The sequence below is a fragment of the Parasteatoda tepidariorum genome, chromosome 1 (genome assembly GCF_982258835.1).
Source record: "Parasteatoda tepidariorum strain Cologne lab strain chromosome 1, Ptep-v5.0, whole genome shotgun sequence".
Classification (NCBI taxonomy): domain Eukaryota; kingdom Metazoa; phylum Arthropoda; class Arachnida; order Araneae; family Theridiidae; genus Parasteatoda; species Parasteatoda tepidariorum.
Window position 1 is genome coordinate 31,455,323 of NC_141755.1, and position 24,626 is coordinate 31,479,948.

A 24,626-nucleotide genomic window follows, 5' to 3' on the forward strand; every position below is an offset into this window, starting at 1 on the left:
AGTATGTTAATAAACATTGCACAGTTTATTAACTGAAAAGTGTGGAAAAAGCATTAATTCAACATTCTGTAAAAAAAAAGAAGAAAAAAAAAAGAGAAAAAAAAAAAACATTATTAATTCAAGAAATAAGCGATTTTATAGTTCATTCCTATTTTTTTTAGATAAAAATTCTTACGAAATATTTCAAGCATTTTTCTTTTATATTTTTTGATCTGATATGCACCAAAAATAATTATTTTCATTTAACTTAATTTCTCTACAAGTATAATTTTATATTTCCATAACTGTTTTTAATTTTTTCGATAACACTTTTAATTTGAATAATTTTCCCAAAAAAGTGATTTTCTTATAAAGTTTAACTATTCTAACTTTAAAACAATTTAGTTTAATAATTCATTAATTTAATAATTTAATTTTCAATAGTTTAATTTAAAACATTTTTGACATACCTCTTTAATTTCTTAACTTTAAGAAAAATTGAAATTTCTAAAAAAATTTAATCTATTCAAACACTTTTAAATTACTCGTAGACTCTACTGATAAATCTAAATAATCATAGAAAAGGAATGCAAATTTCATAATTTCAATTGGACAGCTTCATAGCATTCTCACTCTTTCCAAACCTTATGTTTTTATGGTTGTCAATTATACAACGGAAGTACGCATTTCGGAAATTCCTATTAAAACAAAATTAAACTTAAACTACAGAGCATGTTGGAAAATATTGGATAGGATATATATTAGCCATCTAATTTGCTCATAGGGTAAAATATGCCCTATTAAAGTTTAAGTTCATTTACTTTTAGACTAATATAAACTTCACAACTTTTGTCTTCGTGATGTGATGGTTTGGCTGACTGTCTTCATCAAAACAGGTCTAGAAATCAAATCACTGCTGGAACTGTTGAATTTTAAGCCTAATTTTCTTTTCCACAAAAGTTTGATAACTATCTAATATATTTATTCAATTTATAATTCATTATTTTTAATTAAAAAAATTTTTTTCAAAATTTAATATTTGAAAACTCACAAATTAATAGATATTTAATTTCTTTAATATTTTAATGAAATATATGGATAAATAAAAAAAAAATGTAATTTGAAGTTTAAATTAAAATTTTTAAAAGTATTTCAGGTATTTTAATTAAAAATAAATCTTTTTTAATTTTCTTATAAAAATGTAACTGTTTTAGAAAAATAATTAAAATTAAAAAATAATAATTTATAAACTAAATAAAATTTTTTATCAAATATTTTAGAACAGAAAATTAGAACTAAAATTAACAAGCCCCTGTTAGAATATGAATTCAAGACCTCTCTGATTGAAGGCGAAAAGCCAAACAACTACTCCACGATTATACATAAGCTTGGAAGTTTTTGTTAGTTTGAAAATAAATGACATGAATTAATGGGGCATATTTTACCATAGGCACAGATTAGGCAGCTAATTTGTACCCTATCCAAGGTATTCAAACATGCTCTTCAATTGAAGTTTAACTTTGTTTTAATAGGAATTTTTGAAATGCTTACTTTCTTTCTTAGCAACACCTACGCTTTTGATGCAAGCATTTTATTATTTGGTTATCATTTTTCTTTCAAAAATCTTTCAGGGATACTTTTAAGTAGGTTTGAGTATTTTTGGAAAATATGAAGCTAAATCACATGAATTCCAAAGCTAATTTCAAGCCAATTTCGAATGAATTATAGTGCTGAAAATAATCCACGATTAACTATCGACGGGATGAAATAATCAAATTAATTTTCTTCTTCACGGCCTGTAATTATTTATTACCTTTCAAGTGTTTTCACAGAAAGTGCGCCAATGTGCCACAATTGTGTTCTTTTTTATGAAATCAGTTTCAAATTGAATCTCGTAGTTCAAATGAATCGAAAAAAATCAGAACAAGCAAAAATAATTTAATTATTAGGTTCATTCTCGCTGCCTCATTTTTTTTCGCATAAGAAAAAATCTCACAGGATTGATAAATAGGCGATCGCGACGCTCGAATACGCCATCTGGGGAGAAGACCGGTTCCATGCCTTTGGCCCTTCTACCTTTCTTTCCCTCATCTTTTTAGTTGTATAGGAATGTACTACGATATTTTTCCTTTTCCTAATATTTTTCTTCTTTAATAAATACAAATATTTTTTAAAATTTCCATGATGAGAACTATGTTTAATGAACTTTTCAGTTCCATATAGTTTCCCAACTTAGAAGATTTTAATCTTTATGAAAATTGTTGTTGTTGTTGTTGTTAATTTACGTCGCACTAGAGCTGCACAATGGGCTCTTGGCGACGGTCTGGGAAACATCCCGGAGGATGATCCGAAGACATGCCATCACAATTTTGATCCTCTGCGGAGGGGATGGCACCCCCGCTTCGGTAGCCCGACGACCTGCGCGTGAAGTCGAGCACTTTACGGTAGCACAGTTTAACGAGGACCGATACCGCACACCCTCGGTCCCTACGCAGACTGATCCAAGTGGTCACCCACCCGCACACTGACCGCAGCCAGTGATGCTTGACTTCGGTGATCTGCTGGGAACCGTGTCTTAACGATCAGTTGAAAATCAATGAAAATCAAGACAGAAACTTACGTACTTCCTTCTTCTATGACTCTACTCTCCACGAGCTTCTGGTGAAAGCATGTGAAGTGTTGCCATAGGTAGAGAGTTCAGCTCTACGCCACCTACAGTCCATTTCGATCGCCAATGGCTGGTGTTTTCCACACTAGGGAACGCTGCCAGCTCCATACCGCCTATACTTCCGTGTTACTGTTTTCGGTGTATTTTAATGCCACTTGGCTCAAAACGTGGTCATTGTGTTTTGAGATTCTTGCAAACGTGCTTTTGATAACTTATTACTTGTGTTTACAATGCTAACAATACTTGTATTCACAATGCCAAAGGTGCTAACACTAACGTAAGATGGTGCATACGCACAGCTTGAAACAAGAACAAACAGTAATAAACAAATGGAAAGATGCCAAATCAGGACTGCCAAGAAAGCGAGTTATTCAAAATCTAGTAACCATGTCACCTTTTTTAATAATATAAATAACTGATACAAATTTTCACTTAAGACTCACCAGAATAACATTAATAACATTATTATCTTACTCCAGATTTGAGCTCAGAAGTTAGCTAATTTATTTCTTTTATTGAAAACAAAATTATCCGTTTGAAAATATCGCTGTGCAGAATAAGCTGCAGTAAGCAGTTGCAAGTTTTCCAACCGGAACTGGTGCAAATATTGAGCTCGAGATTGTTATTGTTTATATTTATATTGAAAACACTATCCATTGGATTGACTGTTGAAAAATATATACCTGCGAAAAACTAGCCAATCAGGCTCTTTTCCTCATACAATTTGTAAAAAATTTGTCTTCAGTGAGAAGGGCCTGAAAAAAGGCGAAAGCAATGGAATACCAATACCACGTGATTCAATTTTTTTATCCTTAAATGCTATTTCTTTAGAGTAGCTTTTAGCTTTCTTTGAACATACCAATAAGATTAAGGAAAGTCTTCGATATGTAGAATCGATCGATATCTTTTAATCGATTATTGTTTTTGCCGAAGTATATTAAATCGATATTTAAAATGCCCACAAATGAACAACAATCTGTCATTTTACATGTCGCTGTTACATGGTTACACGTCAGTTTTAAACTTTAATAAAGCATGTTAGTAAGTTTTGATGAAGTTCATGAAATAAATGCGTTTTCTTCTAATTTATATAGATTATTCTTTTACAATGTGTACAGTGCGCAAACATGAAAGGAATCTGCGTATCTAAAAGACTTCTTTTTATAAACATACTGTGTTTACTTTGGTAAGTTTCTGTCAAAACAATAATTTTAATGTTTATTATAAAATCACTGGTGAATAGTAATTAATTTTTTTCTGCTTGTTATTATTTACAGACGTGATTGCATGCTTATTAAAAATATTCTCTGCGAATTTTTAACAGTTTAATAGTAGCAGATTTGCCTTTGTATTGTAAACCCCATGAATCATTAAATTTATATTTGTTTTCAAAATTATTTAAATCGTCTAAATTATTTTTAATTGATGAAAAGGGTTTCAAATTTTAAAACTTGATTTTATAGTGAAATTTAAATTGTCAATTTACTTGTTCTTTTCAAAACAATAATAGAAGTGTATAGCCTTTTTTTGAAAAATAGAAAAGAAAAAAAACTGCAGGAAAAGAATATTTTTCAATTAATCTCTTAATTATTCCTTAGTTTAAAACCAGCAATAATTTGTCCTGAAAAAAAAAATGAATAACTTATCATGACAAATGATAGACAAATTGTGTGTTGTCATTGTATTTTCTAATGATAGATTTTGCAAATTATTAAATTGATTCTACCTCTTGTTGCTTCAAATGGTGTGGTTGCTTAGATTTTCATGACCCAATTTTTGTCAATCATGAATCTTAATCTGCTCCCTAATTTTAGTGGTTGCCTTTATTATAACAATTAAAGCTCCAGGGATTGCTAAAGATCTATGTTCGTTCTGCAAAAATTCAAAATTCTGTGGCAGTTAGGAAATTCATTAACAAATGTGGAATTCATTCAATATAAACTCTTGTTGAGTGTTTTGCTCATATGTCTGCTTGTATATTCCTGTTTGATTGTTTGTGTTTCAATATTCTCTCTGAGCTCTTGAGTTTGTATTGTAATGATCAAGCCTTTATAGAGTAGAAAAGATTGAAAGACTAATGTGTACATTTTTGTTGGTTTGTTTATATGTTTGTATTAATTTCTTTTTAAAAAGCTAATAGAATTTAAGGATAGTGGATATTTGGGAAAACTTACAATAAATATACAATGGAACCTCAGTTATTAGGTTTACATCCCTAACACTGCCCCATCACTTAATAAAACTTGGTAATACCTCCTTGAAAATAAATTCCGCACTATGCACGGAGAAATAAAGAGCAGTAAGGCATGAGGCTCTATGGAGTTGTCTTAATCACAACTGGTCATCTTTCAATAGTCTAAATAAATGTACATCCAAACTGATAATGAATAGAAAGGAATTTTCATTGGGGAAGAGAAATTAAGAGCATTTAAGGCATCTTGTAGGGTCTCCTAAACAGTATCTTCTAGTCGAAAAGATCAAAAGATGATACTGTCTAAAGTACTTCACATGAGCATTTTCTCTCCTTTCTTTGCGAAGATAAAAGAAGGTGGAAGGAGAATGATTAATTATTTAGTAGTGAAATAGTTTAGTATTTTTAGTTGTGGATAAGGTAAAAAATTTTACATCCTTAAAAATGATGGAAATTTGCATATTTAATTTCCTTAGAATTTAAAGCAGAAACAGTTTTTTTTTTCAAGTTTAAAAAAATTGGTCTCTGGTTTACAAAGATAGAGAATAACATTTGGGGGCATAAATGACTGTCTACGTCCAGTAAAGGAAGTGCCCGTTTTTAGGAGAATGTACACAATTGTTAAATCATGGAAGATTCCCAGGGAAATAAAAATATGTTCATCATAAGAGGTGTTTGTTTTGTGAGAGAGTTCATAATAGGAGTTATCACTGTAATTTAGCTCACTATTACGATGAAATATGCTATTTTTTGACAAATATGCAAACCAAAAAACCGAAGTAGTCCAGAGAATCTCTTTATATCGATTGCTGATCTGAGAAACTGCCGATGATTTATAATATTGTGATCAGAGTCAAATTTTAGTGGTCTTGGATAAATAGACTACCCTTACTTCTGAGCCTTGCTGTGCTGTTTTCACCATTAATAAGCCATCAAGGTGTTTTAGTGATAATATTTCAGTGTTTCCACTTATGTGCTACAACATATCAAGTATACTAAAAATTCTAGAAGGGACTCAAAAGATAAGTTATAAAACTTCCCAAGGAATGCATAATGCTCCAGCACAAAAAACAATAGCTTGAAGTAAAATTATAACCTAATTTAAGATTAAATTTTTTTTTCTTTATTCGTAGCTCAAAGAGAAAATTATAATCATTTTAACGACCATATTATATTGTTGCTTTTCCTTGATGCAGAGGTATAATCAGTCATATATGCTTGATTGTTCATATAACTTTTTCTTGTTTTGAAGTTCTTTGAATTGGTTATCAACAGATAAAATAATTAAAAACATGCATTTTAATAGATCGCTAAAAAGTAAAAATGCATATTTTAAATGAGGACTCGCTTTTATAGTGAAAAAAGAACTAGAAAGTTGGAATTTCTAGGTTCTATGCCCCTGTAGTTTTCAAAATCTAGTAAAATCTCTGATACTTAGAAGTTTGTAGAACAATTAGGCCTTAATACAAAGCTAAATCATAAATAAAGCTAACACATTTTTTTCAGTCAATGTATTTTAAAGAGAAAAGCAAAAGACTAACTCATTTTTAAACATTTTATACATTATTTTGCATTTTTGCTTTTATTTTACAGCTTTGTAAATTGTTTTCCTTGTAGTCTTGACCGTTATATACTGAAACAATCAAGCTTTGTTTAAAAAATTTATTTTGGATGTGTTTTAGATGAAGGATCTGCTCCCTTTACCTTCTTAGATATCTTTCATTTTGTTGTTAGATCTTTTTCATTAGTGCAAACTCAACAAGGGCTGAAGGTGTAAAGCTTTCATTGTTTTTGTCAAATGCAAGTGCCTCACAAAAGTATATTGTGTGAATACCTGTATTAGGATGCTCTGGGTTGCATTGAATTTTATCTGGTTAATTAACAGTATTAAATTTAAATATATTATTTTTACATCACTTTTTTATCCTACGATGAATAGCCGGTTGCAGCGGTCTCTTTTTTTCAATGACCCTAGCACAAAATAGCCTTCATGTAAAGAGACTCAATGATCAAATAATTAGGGTTGGAAAAACTGTTAAGTAATTGAAGTTCATATTCTCTCTTGAGGAACCCGGAGAGTAATCTGTAGAGTTTAAAAATGTCTATATGGCGAAGGTGATTTTCGAGATAGTATTGTCCATTAACAATTCTGAGAAAAATCAATCTGTTCGGACAGGTCCGTTTAAGTGGGATTGAGAATAAGGCAGTCAGCTATATAGATATGGAGCAAAAAACTTTTTGGGTATCTATTTGCAATAACTTCAAGTACAAGAGCAGGGATGGTATAATTTTTTCTTTGTTGGGCATCAATAGAGAGATTCATAGTTAGGATTCTGAAAGTAGGTGGAAATATCTCTCGAAGGCAAAAATATTGGAGAGATTTTTGTTAACATTTGGATCACTAATTTGGACATAAGGTCTTTTGCATTTTTTTAAGAAACAAATGGTGTGTCATTTTTCAGTTAGAACAGGCCTCCTACACTTTTCAAACTGTCTCTCTCTCTCTCTCTATGGGCACCCAGAGGTTTGAGGCTTGTTTGAATTTCTAATAGGCGTGGAACAGGTTGCAGAGGTAATAAATTTCGCAGCTTTATTTTGGACCTTGCCAACTTAGTCACAACAACTAACGGGGCAAAATATTAACGGCTGTGGCTAGAAATTTGCCGCCATATTCTAGAACAGATCTCACATAATTAACAGTGGTCAGAATGTCTGGTGAGAATCCCCAAGAGGCCAAGCCTTCCTTTTTCTCTTTCTCCAGTCTCTTCTGCAAGTTTCTTCTATGATAATTTATTATCAAGGAACACAACTAGTTATCCAAAATTATCTTGTTTGCATAGATCCTGATTTTTATATCTAATGATATTTTAGTGGTCTTTGGTTGACTAAGCAAATATTTGGTAAACCATCTTCTCAGTATTGACAATCATAGTTTTCCTTTCATCATTCCTCAAGAAGGATCGTGGCATCATTTATATTAATATTAGCAGTGTTAATATTTTGATCTGTTTAGAACAGGGTTGGCAAGATATTGCCGCAGGAGGAAAAAACCATGGTAAATACCGGTAAAAACCGTCCTGGCAAAAACAGGTTTTTGCCAAGCAAATTGGCAAAAAGTGGCAAAAACCTATATTTTCCAAGATGAGAGGACAAAAACACATTTTTGATACAAAATTATTCCTAAAATTGAAATATATACTATGAATATAAATAATTACAAAAAAATTAACAAAATTATTATTCCATAATTAAATGATAATGTAATAATATATCATTTTAGTAGTTTAAAACATTATTGATTGGAACATTTGCGATTATTCTCTTTTTTCCAGAGAAATGAACTTATTTTAAATTAATATAACTATAATTTAAAGCATAAAATATCTATCAACATGTGTAGTTAATTATTGTACAAATAATAATTTTTTATAATAAATAATAATATTATACAAATAATAATATTTATTTATTTGTAAAAAAACATTTATTTTAGGATTCTAAAATGAAAAGAGATCAAAAACTTTCAATCTTTTAAAAATTATTACCCTTATATTAATTATTAATATGTTAAAAATAATTTTTTCATGTAATGTATCAAAATTATTATTCCTTATGATTGAGTTAAATTTGTTTCAAGTATTTTGTAATAATATTTAATCAGCTATTTAGATAATTTGGTTTTTGCCGGTTTTTACCAGGTTTTTGCCACTGTCCTGGCAAAAACCCCTTTTTGCCGGCAAAAATTCCAACCCTGGTTTAGAATATACCAATGTCTTCCGTGAAGGCAAGGTAACTAATTTCTGGAGTATCTCTAAGAGTCATTTATCGTAATATTGGGCCAGAAGAAGTAGTTCAAGGGAAATGCTTAACACTGAGAATTTTATGGATATAGCCACTGTAAGATTCCAACAAATTCAATGATATTTTTAAAGCAATGATTGTATGTGCAATGGCAAAATCTGGATTAATATTTTCACCCTTGAGCAGAATAAAAGTATGCCTCGTGATGGAGTTACAGTGAAAGTCCTCCATTGCTTTCCTCTGTGAATCAGTGTCTTTATAACCCTATCTCAAAGATAGTCTATTGAAATCACCAATAATTTTATTTTTACCAAGGACATGTTCAAGAATTGGGGTCAATGGTAAAATGCTGGAAGTGGTATAAGCAAATATGAGTTTAGTTCTAGTGTTGTTTTCCCACAAATTTAGCTCCACGGTTTCACACCTGTTCTCTTCATTTTGTGTGACATTTCGAATTTGACAGTGACAGAATGTTTTAATTCAACAATTATGCCAGAGGTGATTTATCATGATCTCCGTAGTGAAGAATAAGGCATAACATTTACATTTGTAGTAATTTAAGGAGTAGGTTGAAGCACCAGCCTCAACAATTACGAAAACATATTCTTCTGTCACCATAGTTTTAGTCTACAAAAGTTAACCAAACTTGGTTTTTTAGTTTAGTTTACTTGGAGCTACACAGGTCACCAGTATTCCAAAAGAGAGAAGTAATGGCTGTCACATTTCGGCCCTGAGAAGCATCTTTGCCTTTATTTTTTGTATTCGAATTTCTTTTAGAAGGGCTTCTTTTCTTAATATTTAGAGAAAGTATGTCGTTGGGGCTGCTTTGATGAATTCTGTTACTTATTTGGTTTAACACTGCTCAGGGAGCACATGTAGATTAGAGATATCGGAAGTGAGTAACTCTACTGCTCATGTTTTTACATTACGAAAATTGAAAATTAAGTTCTCTTAACTGAACAGAACCTCTGACGTTAACTTTTCTTTGCATTAAAGTGGTACAACCTTTTTGAGTGAAGAGCCTCTCAGGCAGTAGATTGATCAATGAAGGTCTGCATGCCAAAGTATTTAGACCTCAGACATTTTTATAACAATTATAGTAATTTTTATAAAAATATCAGTGTTCTATAGGAGCTAAATTCTTTTTATCATTTAACTTACTGGCATGTTTTCATAAAATTTAATATTTTAACGTTAATTATTTAACATTAGATTTTATTTAAACTTGAAGAATAAAAAATTGATTACTTTTTTTTTGAAGAATATCTTATCAAAAAAGAAAAAAAAAAAGCAATCGAAATGCATAAAACCAATGGGGAAAAAAGTATTTTTTTTATAACATGCAGGGGTCAATTTTAACACAAATTCTAACAATAAAAAAAAAAGTTTATAGGGGTTAAAATGTTTTAAATTATAGCGAAAAATAAGATTCAGCATTTAGTGGGGAATAAACTTCAAATTTAAGACTTTTGTTAATTTTATTATAAGAAGTTTTACAAATCTTTTTTAAGCATTTTTTATGCTACAAAAAACCTGAAACAGAATTTAATTTCTCGGGCAGAATTTAATCAGGATTTTCAAAACCACCAGAAAAAGCGTTGCATTAAATACCGATAAAAAGATAGGAAGACCTCCTAGATTTATACGATAAAATCGGCATAGATAAAGTGATTACTTAAATACGTGATTCGTAATTAGAGTGTAGTAATAATTGATTACGTATTAAAATACATGAACAATATATATATATATATATATATATATATATATATATATATATATATATATATATATATATATATATATATATATATATATATATATATATATATATATATATCAAAAGTATCGAAATTTCACTGAACTGAAGCAAAATTTCACACATAACCACTGAAAAGTATATTAGATTTGCGGTAGCAATAAAATCGACACAAATAAAGCTAAAATTACATATTTAAATGCTCTATTCGTAACCTGCGATTCGTAATAATATTGTACTAAAATTATCTAACTTTTTAAAAATCGCAGCAGTTTATATACTTAATTGTTTATGAAACAAAGCTGTAGGGTGAATGTTTAAATATATTGGTGTTCACCAGAAGTCAAGGTTGTAAAAACCCGCGTTTTTTTCAAAGTTTAATTAGATTTTTTCAAACTAGTTTTTCATAATTATTTTAATTCTTTATATTATTGAGAGTAAGTCTTGCTGCATTAATAAATACCGTTAGTTTAATTAATAACTAAGCCTTTAATAACCATAACTATTAATACATTTCATTATTAAAAAATGTCATTTACATTGATAAATGAGTAATATTTTTTATTACAGTAATAGGTTCCAATTATCTTTGTTGGATGAACCCATTCTGTTGAGGAATTATAAAAAACTACTAAACGTTTAAGTGAGAAATAAATTATTTATGTAAATTAAAATGGAACATATCAATTTTCAAAGTAAAATTTCATCATGAGAAATGTTTTTATGCAATGTTGCACTGCATTATCTATCCAACTGTATTATTATGTGTTACAGTTAAAGAAACTTTCCAGGTTAAACTCTAAGTATTTCAACAACAAGGAATACATGAAAACAAAGATTTTAGAACAAGTATTTCTTCATTTAAAAGGTGCTATATTTTAAAAGTATTATCTGTAACTGTATATAATGAAATTGGGAAAATAGTATTTAAGATGTAACTGTAATTTCAATTGTATTGTAAATTAGTATCTAAAATTTTTGTGAGAACGCCTTAGTACAGTGGAATCCAGGGGATTCCGAGGATTATGTTTTTTTTTCCAACCAGTTATGATTTTCGAATTCTGTAATTAAATTTATATCTAGTTAATAGTCCATTATTTATTTAACGTTTCCGTTGTGTTTATGAAAGTATTTAATTAAAATAAGTGCTTGAAAGGAAAGAAATTTGAAAACTATGTTTTTCTAATGACAAACTAATGAATGAATTATGAAAAGAATAAGTATTTAGGAAAAATGTCGTTTCTATTTCGCATAGAATAAGAATAACCATATTCAATATTGAAGACATGTTTCTCTGATGACTATTCTTAACGTTTTTCTCTATTTACCGGTTTTGTTTTAATGGAAATCATATTTCAGCTCAATAATTTTCAGTTCATGCATACATTAAAATCAAGTTGAGAACTTGATTAGATGTCCCCTCTAGATCCGTGATTGCAACTGTCTGACTCAACTTTATGACTAATATTGATAAAAGGATATGATAAAATTATTTCATTCTTTTTTTATTCGCCAAATATTTTCAAACAGTTAAAGTCTTTCGTTAATTTATATGTTCACAATTGCTAATGAAATATATTCATTAAGTCACGGGGTTCCTCCCAAAGAAGACAAGGTGGCTCTAACCCATGATCCGTCTATCATTAAGGATATTTTAAGTATGCACTGAGGTCGGTGCAAGCCGAGTGAGGAATTCGTATCGACCAGGCATCGCTGGGATTCGAACCCGGCCACCACATTAGGAGGCGATTCCCTGAGCCACCACGGCATTAATTAATTAGCATATTTCAAGTTAAGCCTTCGTGTCATAAAATTTGATTATTACATATTTTTATAAAAAAGTGATTAGTCAAATTTTAAACATTACATGTTTTCAAAATAATTATAAATTTTGATCCTTACATATTGTCATAAAAGTTAGTTTCTCGTTAATTTATATGTTCACAATTGCTAAAGGAATTTATTCATTACGTCACCGGGTTCCTCCCAAAGAATTGTCGATCATTTAGGGTTCCGCAGCAAAAAAAAAATTGGAAATCGTGCCTTAGTACATTATTTACAATTTCTCATAATATATTTTTTGAAAAGGTTAATTAAAAATTTTTAAAACACAAATAATGATAATATAAATATTTCACTGTATGCAGTATGGTTTTTTTAAACAAAATTCTATTTTAATCTTATTATTTAGAGCTGATTTGTTAATAATAAAGTGCAATTATGAAAAAACCCACCAGAGAGTTTTTTCGTGTCTGCCAGAAGTTTGGAGTCATTGAGAAAACCTCTGATTCCGCTCAAAAACTTCATTCAGACAAGTCACAATTCATAGTGTTAAGATACTTAACTTTATTAATTGTTAGTCTCTAGCTTTTGCAGACTCTCAAGGACAAAAACTCTTATCTGCACTAGCAGAAGTTCACATTAGTCGATTATTTATTTAATTGGAAGGAAATGTCATGCATTTGACCATCCATTTGGGAAAAATTAAAGAAAATTTTTTTTAAATTTTTTTATTATTTTTTTTTTAGAAAGGAACTTAAGTATATAATTATATATACACTACCTTACTATACTGGAAGAGACACAGTTTTTGACATTTTTTTTTCAATTTCTCAAAAAATACTCAGATTACTAATTTGTAACTTTATGAGTGTTTATTTAATGCGATTTTTCATACCTATAAAGTATAGAGCTTTCAGAGGTTTGAGGGACTGACAATAAATTACGAAAGAAAACAAGTATTTTTGAACACCCTATGCTAAAAAGTCAAATAATAAACTTGTGACTTGCATCAATTACTTTGCTTGTTATTTGCAATAGCTTCATTAAATTTCGCAAACTTAGCTTAAATATTTATGGAAATATAGACATTTTTATAAAATAGTTGCCAATTTTATTGGATTTACCAGTAGAGTGCCCGATTTTCCAGTCTTCTGGTTTAATAATAATTCTCCTAGTTTTCATACATATTACAAAATTCTCTAAATCTGAGTAAGTATCCTAAAGATATCCCTCCAGAAATATAATTTTTGAACAGTTTAATGCATGGTTGGCATGGTTTAAACCATGTTTTTTTCCCAAAAATCTGGTTGTTTTTTAAGAAAAAAAAACCAAAAAATGGTTTTTTTGGTTTTTTGCCAAAAAATGGTTTTTTGGTTTTTTGCCAAAAAACCTGTTTTTTTGCCTACCCTGGTTTATTACTTGCTTGAATATTTAAATAAGTATTACTAATACATAATGAAGCAAGCCTCATTTATAGCGCTCAGTTTATTTTTACTCGGAACTGTTGCATTTTTATGACAATAAAAATCCATGAAATTCCGTATATGTAAAATATTTATTATATTATGCAACAGTTTTCTTTAAATTTATACTATTTTGTAAAATGTACTCGGTTTTTTTTTTCTATCCATGTTGGCAGCTAAGTATATATAATAAGTATCACTAGCTCATCCCATTAATTATAAATAATTAATTTCGATGATATATGTGAATTTTGTACTCAGTTTGCTGAACCGCTTAAAATCTCATGGTTCTTATAATCATTTTTATCTAGTCTTATCGATCAATGTTAATATTTCATTGAAGTAAGGGCGCTTTTTCATTACACGACACGATACCGACAAAATCGGACGACAAATGTGTGAACGACTATGTCTTTGTCGGATCGTTCAAGCAATTGTTTTTTCTCTTGTCCGATATCGTTAGTCCGAGAAGTAGAAATTCTTGTTCATTCAATGTATTGAGTTTGAGTGTGTAGAGACATAAAATTTAAATAATTTATTTGAACGTGTTTTGAAAAATTATAAGTTTTAGTTTTGAATTCGTTTTGGCAACGGAGTTAGATATATAATAAATGTTGTTGTGTTCTAAAATGTTTAAGAAATAAAATATGTTATTTTTTTTGATAAAATTATTTGTAGTATCGGAAATTGGCATTCATTTAATTTAGTTGGCACAAAGACCCAACAAGTGAGCAGTTGCTTGTGTTCTGCTGTGATTTTTTTCTGCAAACTTTAAATATGCCGGATGATAATCGTCGTCTCAAACTTCTTACTTTATTTTAGAAGAAAAAAGTTAGCAGTGCAGAAACGTTTTTGGGTGCACGAAATGGTACTTACGTATTGACGCCACCGCAGCTACAGATTTGGCGGTTTTTAAGTGCCGCTAATCTACAGCCTTTATTGGCGCAACTTTTGCAACAACGTAAGTACGAACGAAATAAATGAGGCAAGATATGTTGAAGAAGATTTTTATGTGCTTTTCCATAAGCTACAAAAAGTCCCAAATAAATTTTTTAATTACGTCCGAATGAGAGAAACCAAGAACAAGAATGATGTTAATGAGGAATAATTTTTATATGGCTTTTGAGTTGGCGTCTGCTCGCCAACTTACGTCTGTAATCACTTAACATTACTTAAATTCTTTAAATGTTTTAAAGTATTAACGTTTTTTTTTTTAAATCGTTAAAATATTAGTTTCATTTAGAATAATCTTTTTAGATGATTGTTTAAATGAGTTTTATCAAATTTATCTTATGAAGCCGCTCTACCATGTTTCAAAAAATGTTTCACTTGAATCAGGGAGCAGACTTTTTATTATTCAATCAAGCAGAAACCAGTAGTTAGATCGAGTTCTGTTTGAAATACATAATGGTCTTTATTTACCTTCTTATCAAACCATTACTATTATACAAAATACCATTTCTTCATTAAAGCATATAATGAATTTATAAAAATTTTCAATGAAACTTTTATGATTGTTTAAGCTTTTCAACCTCACTATAATGTAAAAAATGCAACTTCATAAAATTAAAAATTTATAACCAGACATGAGAATAAATTATATAAAACTTTTATTTTCAAATTTTACATTTGACATGATCTAATAAAAGATTAAAATTGATTAAAAGAATAAAATAATGATATCAAAAGAGGAGATAAAAACAGGAAAGATACACAGCAACTAATAAAATCGCCACGATTTGAGGAGAAATTTGCTTGCCTAACCGACATTCGATTCCGACAAACGATATCGCCTTGTCGGATACGACATAATCGTTATCGTATCGGTGAGTGAAAAAGCGCTCCGTTGCTGACCATGTATTTTACTTGACCCTCTGTCGTTCGCCGACAATCGGATCCGTTTTGTCGTTATCGTGTCGTGTAATGAAAAAGCGCCCTAACAATTGTTGCTTTTGAGTAATCTGATAAGGCACTTCGGCTTGATAATGCATTAAGCGGGAAAAATTTATTTACATTTTATAAAAGTGCGTAAAATACCTCTTGGTTTCTCAATTTGACATGATATTTTGATCCTTAAACCCGTCTGTTTTTTACGCTTATCTATCAGGTAGAATTAAAGATAAAAAAAAAAAAATTTACTTTTAGATTTTTTCCCCAAACTATTCTTTTGAGTTTATTCGGAATTTGAATAATTATTGTTTGATGAATTTTCTGATATAATAATTTATAAAAAAGAAAAGTCAATTTTATTAATTAACTATAATTTTACTTTAAATCTAGTTTAGAACTCTGATTACAAACTGTGTTATGATCTATTCTATGAAAATCATCATTCATAACTAGTTTTAATTCCTGTGTACTCGGTCGATGTTATGCATCATTTTCTGTATCTCTTAATTAATTTAGAATAATGTTAGAAGTTAAGATTGTGTGAAAAATAATTTCTATTATGTGTAATAGATTTTGTCGACTTTTAACTGTAAATGCTATGAACCTCCGACCCACCCTCAACGGAACACGGAAAAATTTACTTGCCGTTGGTCCGAATCTGTATCGCCTGGCCGATATGTTTTTAATTATATTAGTCCCTGATATCAGTGTGAACAACTATCTCGAGTTCTTGACCTGCTTTACTTCCGGTTAGAAAGTATACAGCTGCTTATTCTGCGGTATTTTCAAACAGATAATTTAGTTTTTAATAAAATAAATAATTTATACCATTTCTGGGCTCAAATCTGCAGTATTTCATAAAATATTAAATAATTCTAGGGATTTTGAAGAGGAATTTTTTTTAGTTAAATTTCACTTCACCATCATACTGTCAGCATATTGTTGGAACAGCGAGATTAAGTTCATTTTACAAATTATCATTTAGGTTTAAATTTCGAAGTTGGTATTTTGTTAACAAGATAAGAAGTGACAAATTACGATTCTTTTTTTAAACACCAATAATACATCAGATACAAATACACGTATACAAGAAATACTAAGCTAGTCTCAAAACAGAACGATCACGTTGTCAGCCAAATGGCTTCAAAATACACCGGAAACAGTAACCCGCAAGTATAGGCTTTGCTGGGGAACTTAATTAACACCTATGTTCAGAATGGTTTTGAATAAAAGATTGGCTTACATTGAAGTTAAGGGAATAATTAAGACATTTTTTTCAACAACCAAAATATTTTTTTCTAATTTGTTCATTTGACCTTCAACTTTTTTTATGACTTTTTCGACAGGGAATATTTAATTTAAGAAATGCGAAATTGTCAAATACTTGCAATTTTGTAATTATTTAATGCTCTTTTATTTCCTCCAAGAAAATGTACATTGGAAATGCGTTTTTTTCCTTTGAAATAACATCTATGTTTGAAATATCATCAATGTCGCATGTAAAAGTGTGATTAATTATCTATTTTTCGTAATGGGGTTTAAATATTAGTTATACTTGATTTTAAATACGCAATTTCTGTTAACGCTCAGCTATAATCACAGGGTTAATTTAATTGCATTTATTGTCGGACTCACGTAGATTTTGTCCCCATCAAATTCGAAAAATTAGTTGCCGTATTAGAACCGTGTTTCTTCTCTAAACAAACGTTAAAAGTAGTAGCCAGAAATCGCTACAAACTACTGTTTTTTTATATCGCTCTACTTCTGCGAAAAAAAGTGTCGATTACAGTAGTTTCACTACTTCACTGCTCAAAACACTTGCGAAATAAAAGAGAAAGAAAAAAAGAAATCGTCTGCAACAATAATTTTTTTAATTTCTAAACAAAGAGGAGTTTCTAAACTATAACAATAATTTGAGAAGGAAGAATATTTTTCACTTCACTGCTTTTCAATTATCCTGCGAATAAATTTTCAATAGAAAATTTTTTCTTCGTGTAAACCGAGAACATTTTCATGTGAATTCTTCCTGTTTTTCTTGGAACTTTTTCATCCACTTCTTGTTTATGAGGAGTTGAGTTTTTCAACCTTAGTCTGGCTTCCTGTTTTCTTTTTTCAAATGGAGCCAAAGAAAGTCCTTGTCCTCTTTATGTAGAGCTCATATTCCTATAAAACTGGTCGGAGTCAACGCTTATTCACAGCTATTTTGTTTCAGCCTTCTCTTCAAACCTATGATATTACCCATCTTTTTTATTACTCTTCACCTTGAAATTATTTGGCGTCGGAGATATTTTGGCATGCTATTCTTTTCTATCGTAATTATTCATAGAATAATTAATTACCTCCTGGCGTCATCTCGTTCTCGTAATACCAGAAAGAATTATGATGTGAGGTGTGTTAATTGAGCATTAAGTAAACTTTTTCTTAATAATTGGTGTGACCTAGACGGAGCTCTGCTAAATTAAGGTAGAATAACAAATATATTTTTTTCCCTCACTTAAAGAGTTAAATAAAAAAAAAAAAAATTAATGAAGAAAATTTTTTTTTTGCCTCATTCATAGGAGGAAGGAAATTGCCCTTTTTCATTTAGTTATTTTTTTTAATAAACATATTACTGTTCAGTTTTGTCTTAATTTCTGCAGAATGGATTTGAAACCCTTGTAATTTTTATCGAAAAGACTTAGAGTTCTCCCCGGAATAAATTGAGATCAACTGGCTATTGTACACTTGTTGAGAGAAATTAATTTCAATTTTAATAACATGTAATCTAAATCAAATTTGTCGAAAAAAGGGTACGTTTTTTTTTTAGAGAAAGCGTGGTTTTGAGTCATTTTGTAACTTACAATATCGTCTGCATTAATTAATTTTTATTTTATTTGAGTTGAACAGCGGATCCAATTTTGAGTTTACGACTACCAATGTTCAACTCCGTAGCCCTGTAATTTTGAACCCAATGCAGGAAACAAGGGAACTCTTGAGTATTGGGAGAAATTTGCCTTCCTGGAGGACATTTTGATGAAACTCGCGTTTGCGTTACATAAAGAGGAAAACCACGAAATCCTCCCACGGTTAGTCTGATCCGTCTATCACTGAGGATATTTTACTTCTGCACTGAGGTCAATGCAAGCCGGCTGTGGAATTCGTATCGACCAGACATCGCTGGGATTTGAATCCAGGTTACCTCACTGGGAGGCGAGCTCTCAATCCCCTGAGCACTACTGTTCTGCATTAATTAATTAGCGTATTTAAGGTTAGGTCCTCCTACTTTAAATCCTTGTACATGAAAATATGATCATTAGGTAAGTTATTAAAAGATGTTCGTTTTTGTATTTAACATTTGTAAGTGCGCTTTGTATCATTTTCTCTTTCGAAATTGAGCGTGTTTCCTAACAAATGCTGTTCATATGTTTGGCTTTGCACAGGGCTGCTAAAACCCTAGGCACGTTCCTGTTCTTACATTTCCGATTCTTAATCATAATGCTGTTTCGTAATCTTATAAAGAAAAATAATATAACTATTTGACACGAGGCATCATGGATTAAGTATCGAAAAATCATGTAAAAAGAAATTCCATCGTGATTGAAGAAGCGAAATTAAATTGTATATTAATGTATATTTTTACACGGTTTAATATTTTAATTCTTAAAGTAAATAATCTTATAAGATATTTGAAACAGCTGATCAAATTGCTCTTCTCTACCAATACATCATTCATCATTATGAGTTTGTTTGTACAGCATATTTTAAAGTGATAGGTTGTGATTGTCACCTGTATTTTATTATTAAAAACTGCACAGTTGGTTTCTTATATTTTATTCGCCATTGATTAAATTTATTTGTTTATTATAAAGTGTGTGTTTACAAGCGTAGCATTGGAAACATAGTATGCTGCCAGCTGTCCTTATAATTAGATCATTATTGATTGTTAAGAGCATAAAAGATGAGTGACACTCTTGAGTTATTATAATCATAAGTTTTATGGATAGGACAGATAAACTAATTTTTATTTTATTTATTTATTTAAATAAAGTAGCTTTAACTAATTCAACCACAGAACGAGTTTGAAAGCACAGATACGGGTTTTAAAAATTTATTTATTAAAAACTAGTAAGCTTGCTTTTTGCTTGTCAACCTTCGGATTCAGAAATCTTCTCTGCTCTTTTCGGACTGTTCGTATTTAATGGTTGGAAAGACTAAATTTTTTTTTTGTAGTTAATTACAGCTTTATTACAATTGTAGTTAACCACAACTACTTTATTCTAAATGTAGCGACTATAGACTACTTTCAAAATGTAGTCACTACTTCGCTACTTTTCGAGGCCAAACTTAACACTGGAGAACTTATATTTCACCAATATTCAAAATGATTTTGATTAAAAAATAGACTTGGTTAAATATCAGGTGATATTAAGAAGTTTAAATTCATGTTTACATGAAATAGTTTATTGAAGTAAAATATCTTCATTGGTAGACCTATCATGGATTAGAGTCTCCTTGTCGTCAGGTTAACCGTAGGAAGGTTCCATGGCTTTCCTCTCCATGTAACGCAAATGCGGGCCATCAACAAATCGTCCACGTAGGCTAGCTTGATCCAGGAGTTCCCTTGTCTTCAGGGTGGAGTTCAAAATTACAGGGCTACGGAATCGAACATCGGTAGCTGTAAACTTAGTATTGAACCGACTATTCAAAGCCGTTTATAAAATAAAATAAAGAAAATTCTTTCTTCCCTCACATAGCTTATTAACTGTCACTTTGTACTTTTGACCACTTTATTTTTGATAATATTAAAATGAGAATAATGAATTTTCTTTGTTATTTACTGTTTCCACTACGAGTAGTCTCATGCCAAATGTTATTCCCATAGAAAACATTTGAAAAATCCGATTTGTTGTTTATAATGCCACTTGCCAATACCAGCAAACCTGCTTGGTGAAACCAAGCGAATTTAAAGCAGGGGGTGCGTTTTTAAATCCCGATTTAAAAAATCAAATCGGAAAATTGACTTCGAGTTGAGATGCACAATGACGTAAGTGCGTTTGCGTGCAATTTTAAGGAAAAACACAATCATGCTCTTTCTTTCTGTTACACGTAAAGTTTTTTTTTTTAACATTGTTTTATAAGACTTAATCTTAAATTCGTTATTCATTGTTATTATTTGTATTTATTTAGTGATGCCCTTTTTTGTTTGGCCTTTCTTTGTTACATAATAGTAATGATTTTAATTTTGACTTTTTTTTTTACCTGAAATCACGAAACATTCCAAGTCATTCTTGTTATTTTAAATTTTCATGTCATGTTTATCAGTAAAATATTATTTTCATTAAATCATTTTGATTATGTCTTGCAAGTCATGTTTGACTTTAGAATAATCTTTTTACTCATAATTGTTTATTACTTTTCTTAACGATGTTGTTCTAAGTGATGTTTTTTTATAAGAATGACAACTAAGATTTTTATCTACCTTTATTTAATATTACCTTTATGTTGTATTATTGCAGAAGTGTGTATCAGGTTTAAAATCATATTTATAATTAAAAAAAAGCAGCAACTCATTTTTATAAAAATTATTTATTGATCTGAAATGTAATCATCACCATTTTCCTGAAGAAAGTTTTTAACTTCTATCAAATTCCTTCTCCCTTTCTTTTTGGCCATTTCAATTACGTTGCAGAGAATGAAACAAAGGAGAATCTGATTAAGGTTCCAAAAATACAGCATATGCTGGTGCGTTTCCCATTTTAAGTTTTTGGAACTTAAGTTTAAGTTTATCGCCTGGATTTAATATGCCCTTTTGATTTGTTCCCTTTTCAAGACGTTAAATTTTATTTAAATACATGAATATTTTAAAATGTTATGTCTATCAGTATCTTTTTACCTTTTCTTTTAACTTTCGATATGCTTGTGCAAAATTCTACCCCTACACACATTTTGAATTTTTATAAGCTTATTAAACTATTTACAATAGAAATTTTCCATTATGACTTTATGTTAAATAAAAAGTTTATTTAATAAATTAGCAATTTTTTCGGAATTTCCCGAATTGTCGTATAATTATTTAACACATATATGATTTTTTTTTAAAAACCATATTAACATAAGTGTGGTAATTTTTTGTGATTTTTTCATATAAAAAAAATACTGATCTTTCGTTATTTAACAAATACCTATAAACACTACATTTTAAAATATTCATAAAAAATAAGTTTTTAAGTTTTAAATTTCATTTTAAAAATTATATTTGGCTATCATTGAATATTATTGATATTATATTCTACTTTTTATCGATGCAGTGGTGCAAAAATAGAAACGTATTTATTAGTAAAGAAAGAATAAAAAAAAAATAAAAACACTTCTTGTTAAAAATAGCGAAAAACTTTGCTCTCAAGTCTTGCTTCACAAAGGCTAGTTCTCAGTGTTTGAAAATTATTATGAATCCAAATCAATGCAGAAATAACAATTTAAATACTTTAATTTGGATCACAAATTTTTTCATCATATTTAAAAAAACTAACTTTTCTTGCTTCTTACTTTTTCACATTCAAAAATCTAGGTTTACTTCGTATTGATATTTTAAGGCCAGACTAGACCATGGCCTGGGGCCCCCTTGAAATGGATTTTTTGAAAACAAATTAAGAAAAACAATGATTTTTCAAAATTTTATGATTATTTTTTAGTTCTAATTTAATAAAATAAAGTAAAATTTAATTTATTATTATTTATTTATTTTAATATTAAATATGCTTTCTTAAATGAAAAGATATATAAATACTTTTATATTTGAATAAATAAAAAATATATGAGAAAAAAATCTAATCTAAGGGCCCCAAAAATTTGAATGGCCTAGGGCCCCGTTTACGCTTAATCCGGCCATGGATATTTTACACTATTTTCACTTTCACAACTGTAATAGAGAATGTTGACGAAGGAAAAACGTAACCCTATAAGTCTTGAATAACTTATCTTTTTTTTTGTTCACTCACAACTGTTATAATCTTTGTTGTACGTTTTACTTTTTATCAGCCTCTTCATATTGATCTTAATTCGCGCGACAGTTTGTCTTTGCACACGCCTTTTTCTCTCATTTGTTGATGGTGTGTAGCATCGTTGTTAAAACGTTATCACTCAAGTTTATTTACATTGATCCATTTTAAAGGATTTCGGTTTCGATTATCTAGGTTACAACTCATTTTATCTCTTGTGTCATCCTACCTCACGTGTTTTTTTTTCTGTATTATATCACCCAACGTTTTTCATTCCTGCTAGATATATGTTTAAAGGTGACATTTATCATATACTTTGGAATTTCCAGCATTCCAAAATTTAAAACCCTTACAGTCAAAAATTAAGACAGTATTAATTCTTATTGCTTAAGGGAAAGTAGATTAATTTTTTCTCTCATGCATGTTTGTATGATACCTTGGTGAATTTGTTATTAAAATGCTCAGTACAGCACATGCTAACATTTAAAAAAAAAAATGATAATTATCTCTGCCCCTTTTGATAGATAATGAACTTAATTTTAGCAACTTTGTTAAAATCTGGGGTATTGCCGTATCGCAGTGTTTCCCAAACTTATGACTTTTGTGTACCCTTTCTAAATTTTTCTTAACGCTGTGTACCCGAATAAAAAAATTAATGTACTTTTTACTATAAAAAAATTTGCACGAAAATTAAAAATTACAACTGGCTTTTGACAATACTAATTGTTAACTCAGCAAAAACAAGCCAGTAGAAAAATACTTAATTGTAAATTTTCAAGGAGAGCTTTGTTTTTAAATAAAATTTTTTGAAATGTTCTTTTGTTGTAAGATATTTGCATAAGAACGCGTACCCCTGCTAAACTGTTCCCGTACCCCTGGAGGTACGCGTACCACACTTTGGGAAACACTGCCGTATCGTAATCTGTCGCGTCAATTACAATCGCTCAGGTGCCAAAAATAGATTTTAGACTTTCAAATTTTGGAAAAAAAAGAAGAAAAAAAAACATGTCGATGTTGGCCTGGGGTGGCTACGAGTTATACCTTTCTAGTTGGTTTGCTTTCTGTGATTTTTTTTTTTTAGTTTCTTGCGGGCCGCTGTCTTGAAGTTGCCAGGACTTGGCGATTATTTTGCCACAGATCACGATACGGTTGTCATCCCGTCTAAAATTAAAATTTAGTTACTTAGCCTCAGTCTCATTAACGAGACATGTATTCCGCCTTTAACAGTACTTGTTTTTTCCCGTCCTATGTTCTCACTCAGGGGGCATGACTTTTTTCTTTTACGCAAAATTGTTAGAAAAAAACGTAAACGCAACTTCGGATAAACTTAAAAAACGCGAGGTTAAAAAAAAAATCCATAGTAACTTGAGTTAATGAACTATTGAGGCAAACGCGAAAGTATGAAATTGATAATCTAAAAAGTAATTCTGAAATAGCAAACATTTTAAATATCGTTCGCTAGAAAAAGTACGAAGAAAACTACGCATTGTGAATTAAAAAATTCAGGTAATTTCTTCTTCCAGCAATCATATGTCTGATAATGAAAAAAATGCATCTCAACGTACATGGATGGAAAAAATTGCTAAGTGATAAACAAAATATTAGCCAACTGTAACTAAAAAACACCATGCCAATTGGTGAAGCGATTCAAAAGATATCAAAGAAAGTTTATTCTCTAACAAAGGTTTCTTCAATAAAGTTTTGTATTTTCTAAATTGCGCCTGAACTAAATGACGCCGGAGAGTGATTGTTTATAAACTACCCCATAAAAAATTTGCCAACTGTAAAAAAAGACTCGATCCAAATCGGTGCTTCCGTTCTTGAGTTTAAAAAGAACATCCACACAGACCTTCGATTTTATATAGAGGTGCGTCAACATAATTTACATTTTGTCCACATCTAACAAGTTTCTTTTGTTTAAGCTGTTTTTACGATATATTTTTTTAAGGCTATTTTATTTGCTAACAATAAGTACTTTTTATAAAGTGTGAACCTTTTTTTTTGTAAAATCAGGTCCGTATTTTTATTAAATTCACAAAATTCTTGAGTAATTAAAAAAACATATAAAGAGAGTTGATACTTGAGTGCTAGTTAAGTCGGAAGAAAATAAACTTGT

At 29.8% G+C, this 24,626-nt stretch overlaps 1 protein-coding gene across 2 annotated transcripts in view; it reads left to right on the plus strand.

The window, feature by feature from the left end:
• Positions 1-3,579: 3,579 nt before the first annotated feature.
• The window catches only part of LOC107439624 (SUN domain-containing ossification factor), a 57,094-nt gene continuing 36,047 nt past the window's right edge, over positions 3,580-24,626 (plus strand). For both annotated transcript variants that reach the window (XM_087161313.1, XM_087161308.1), the window contains exon 1: positions 3,580-3,833. In XM_087161313.1, the coding sequence (XP_087017439.1) occupies positions 3,775-3,833 (59 nt within the window). In that variant the 5' untranslated portion in view covers positions 3,580-3,774. The remainder of the gene's footprint in view (positions 3,834-24,626) is intronic.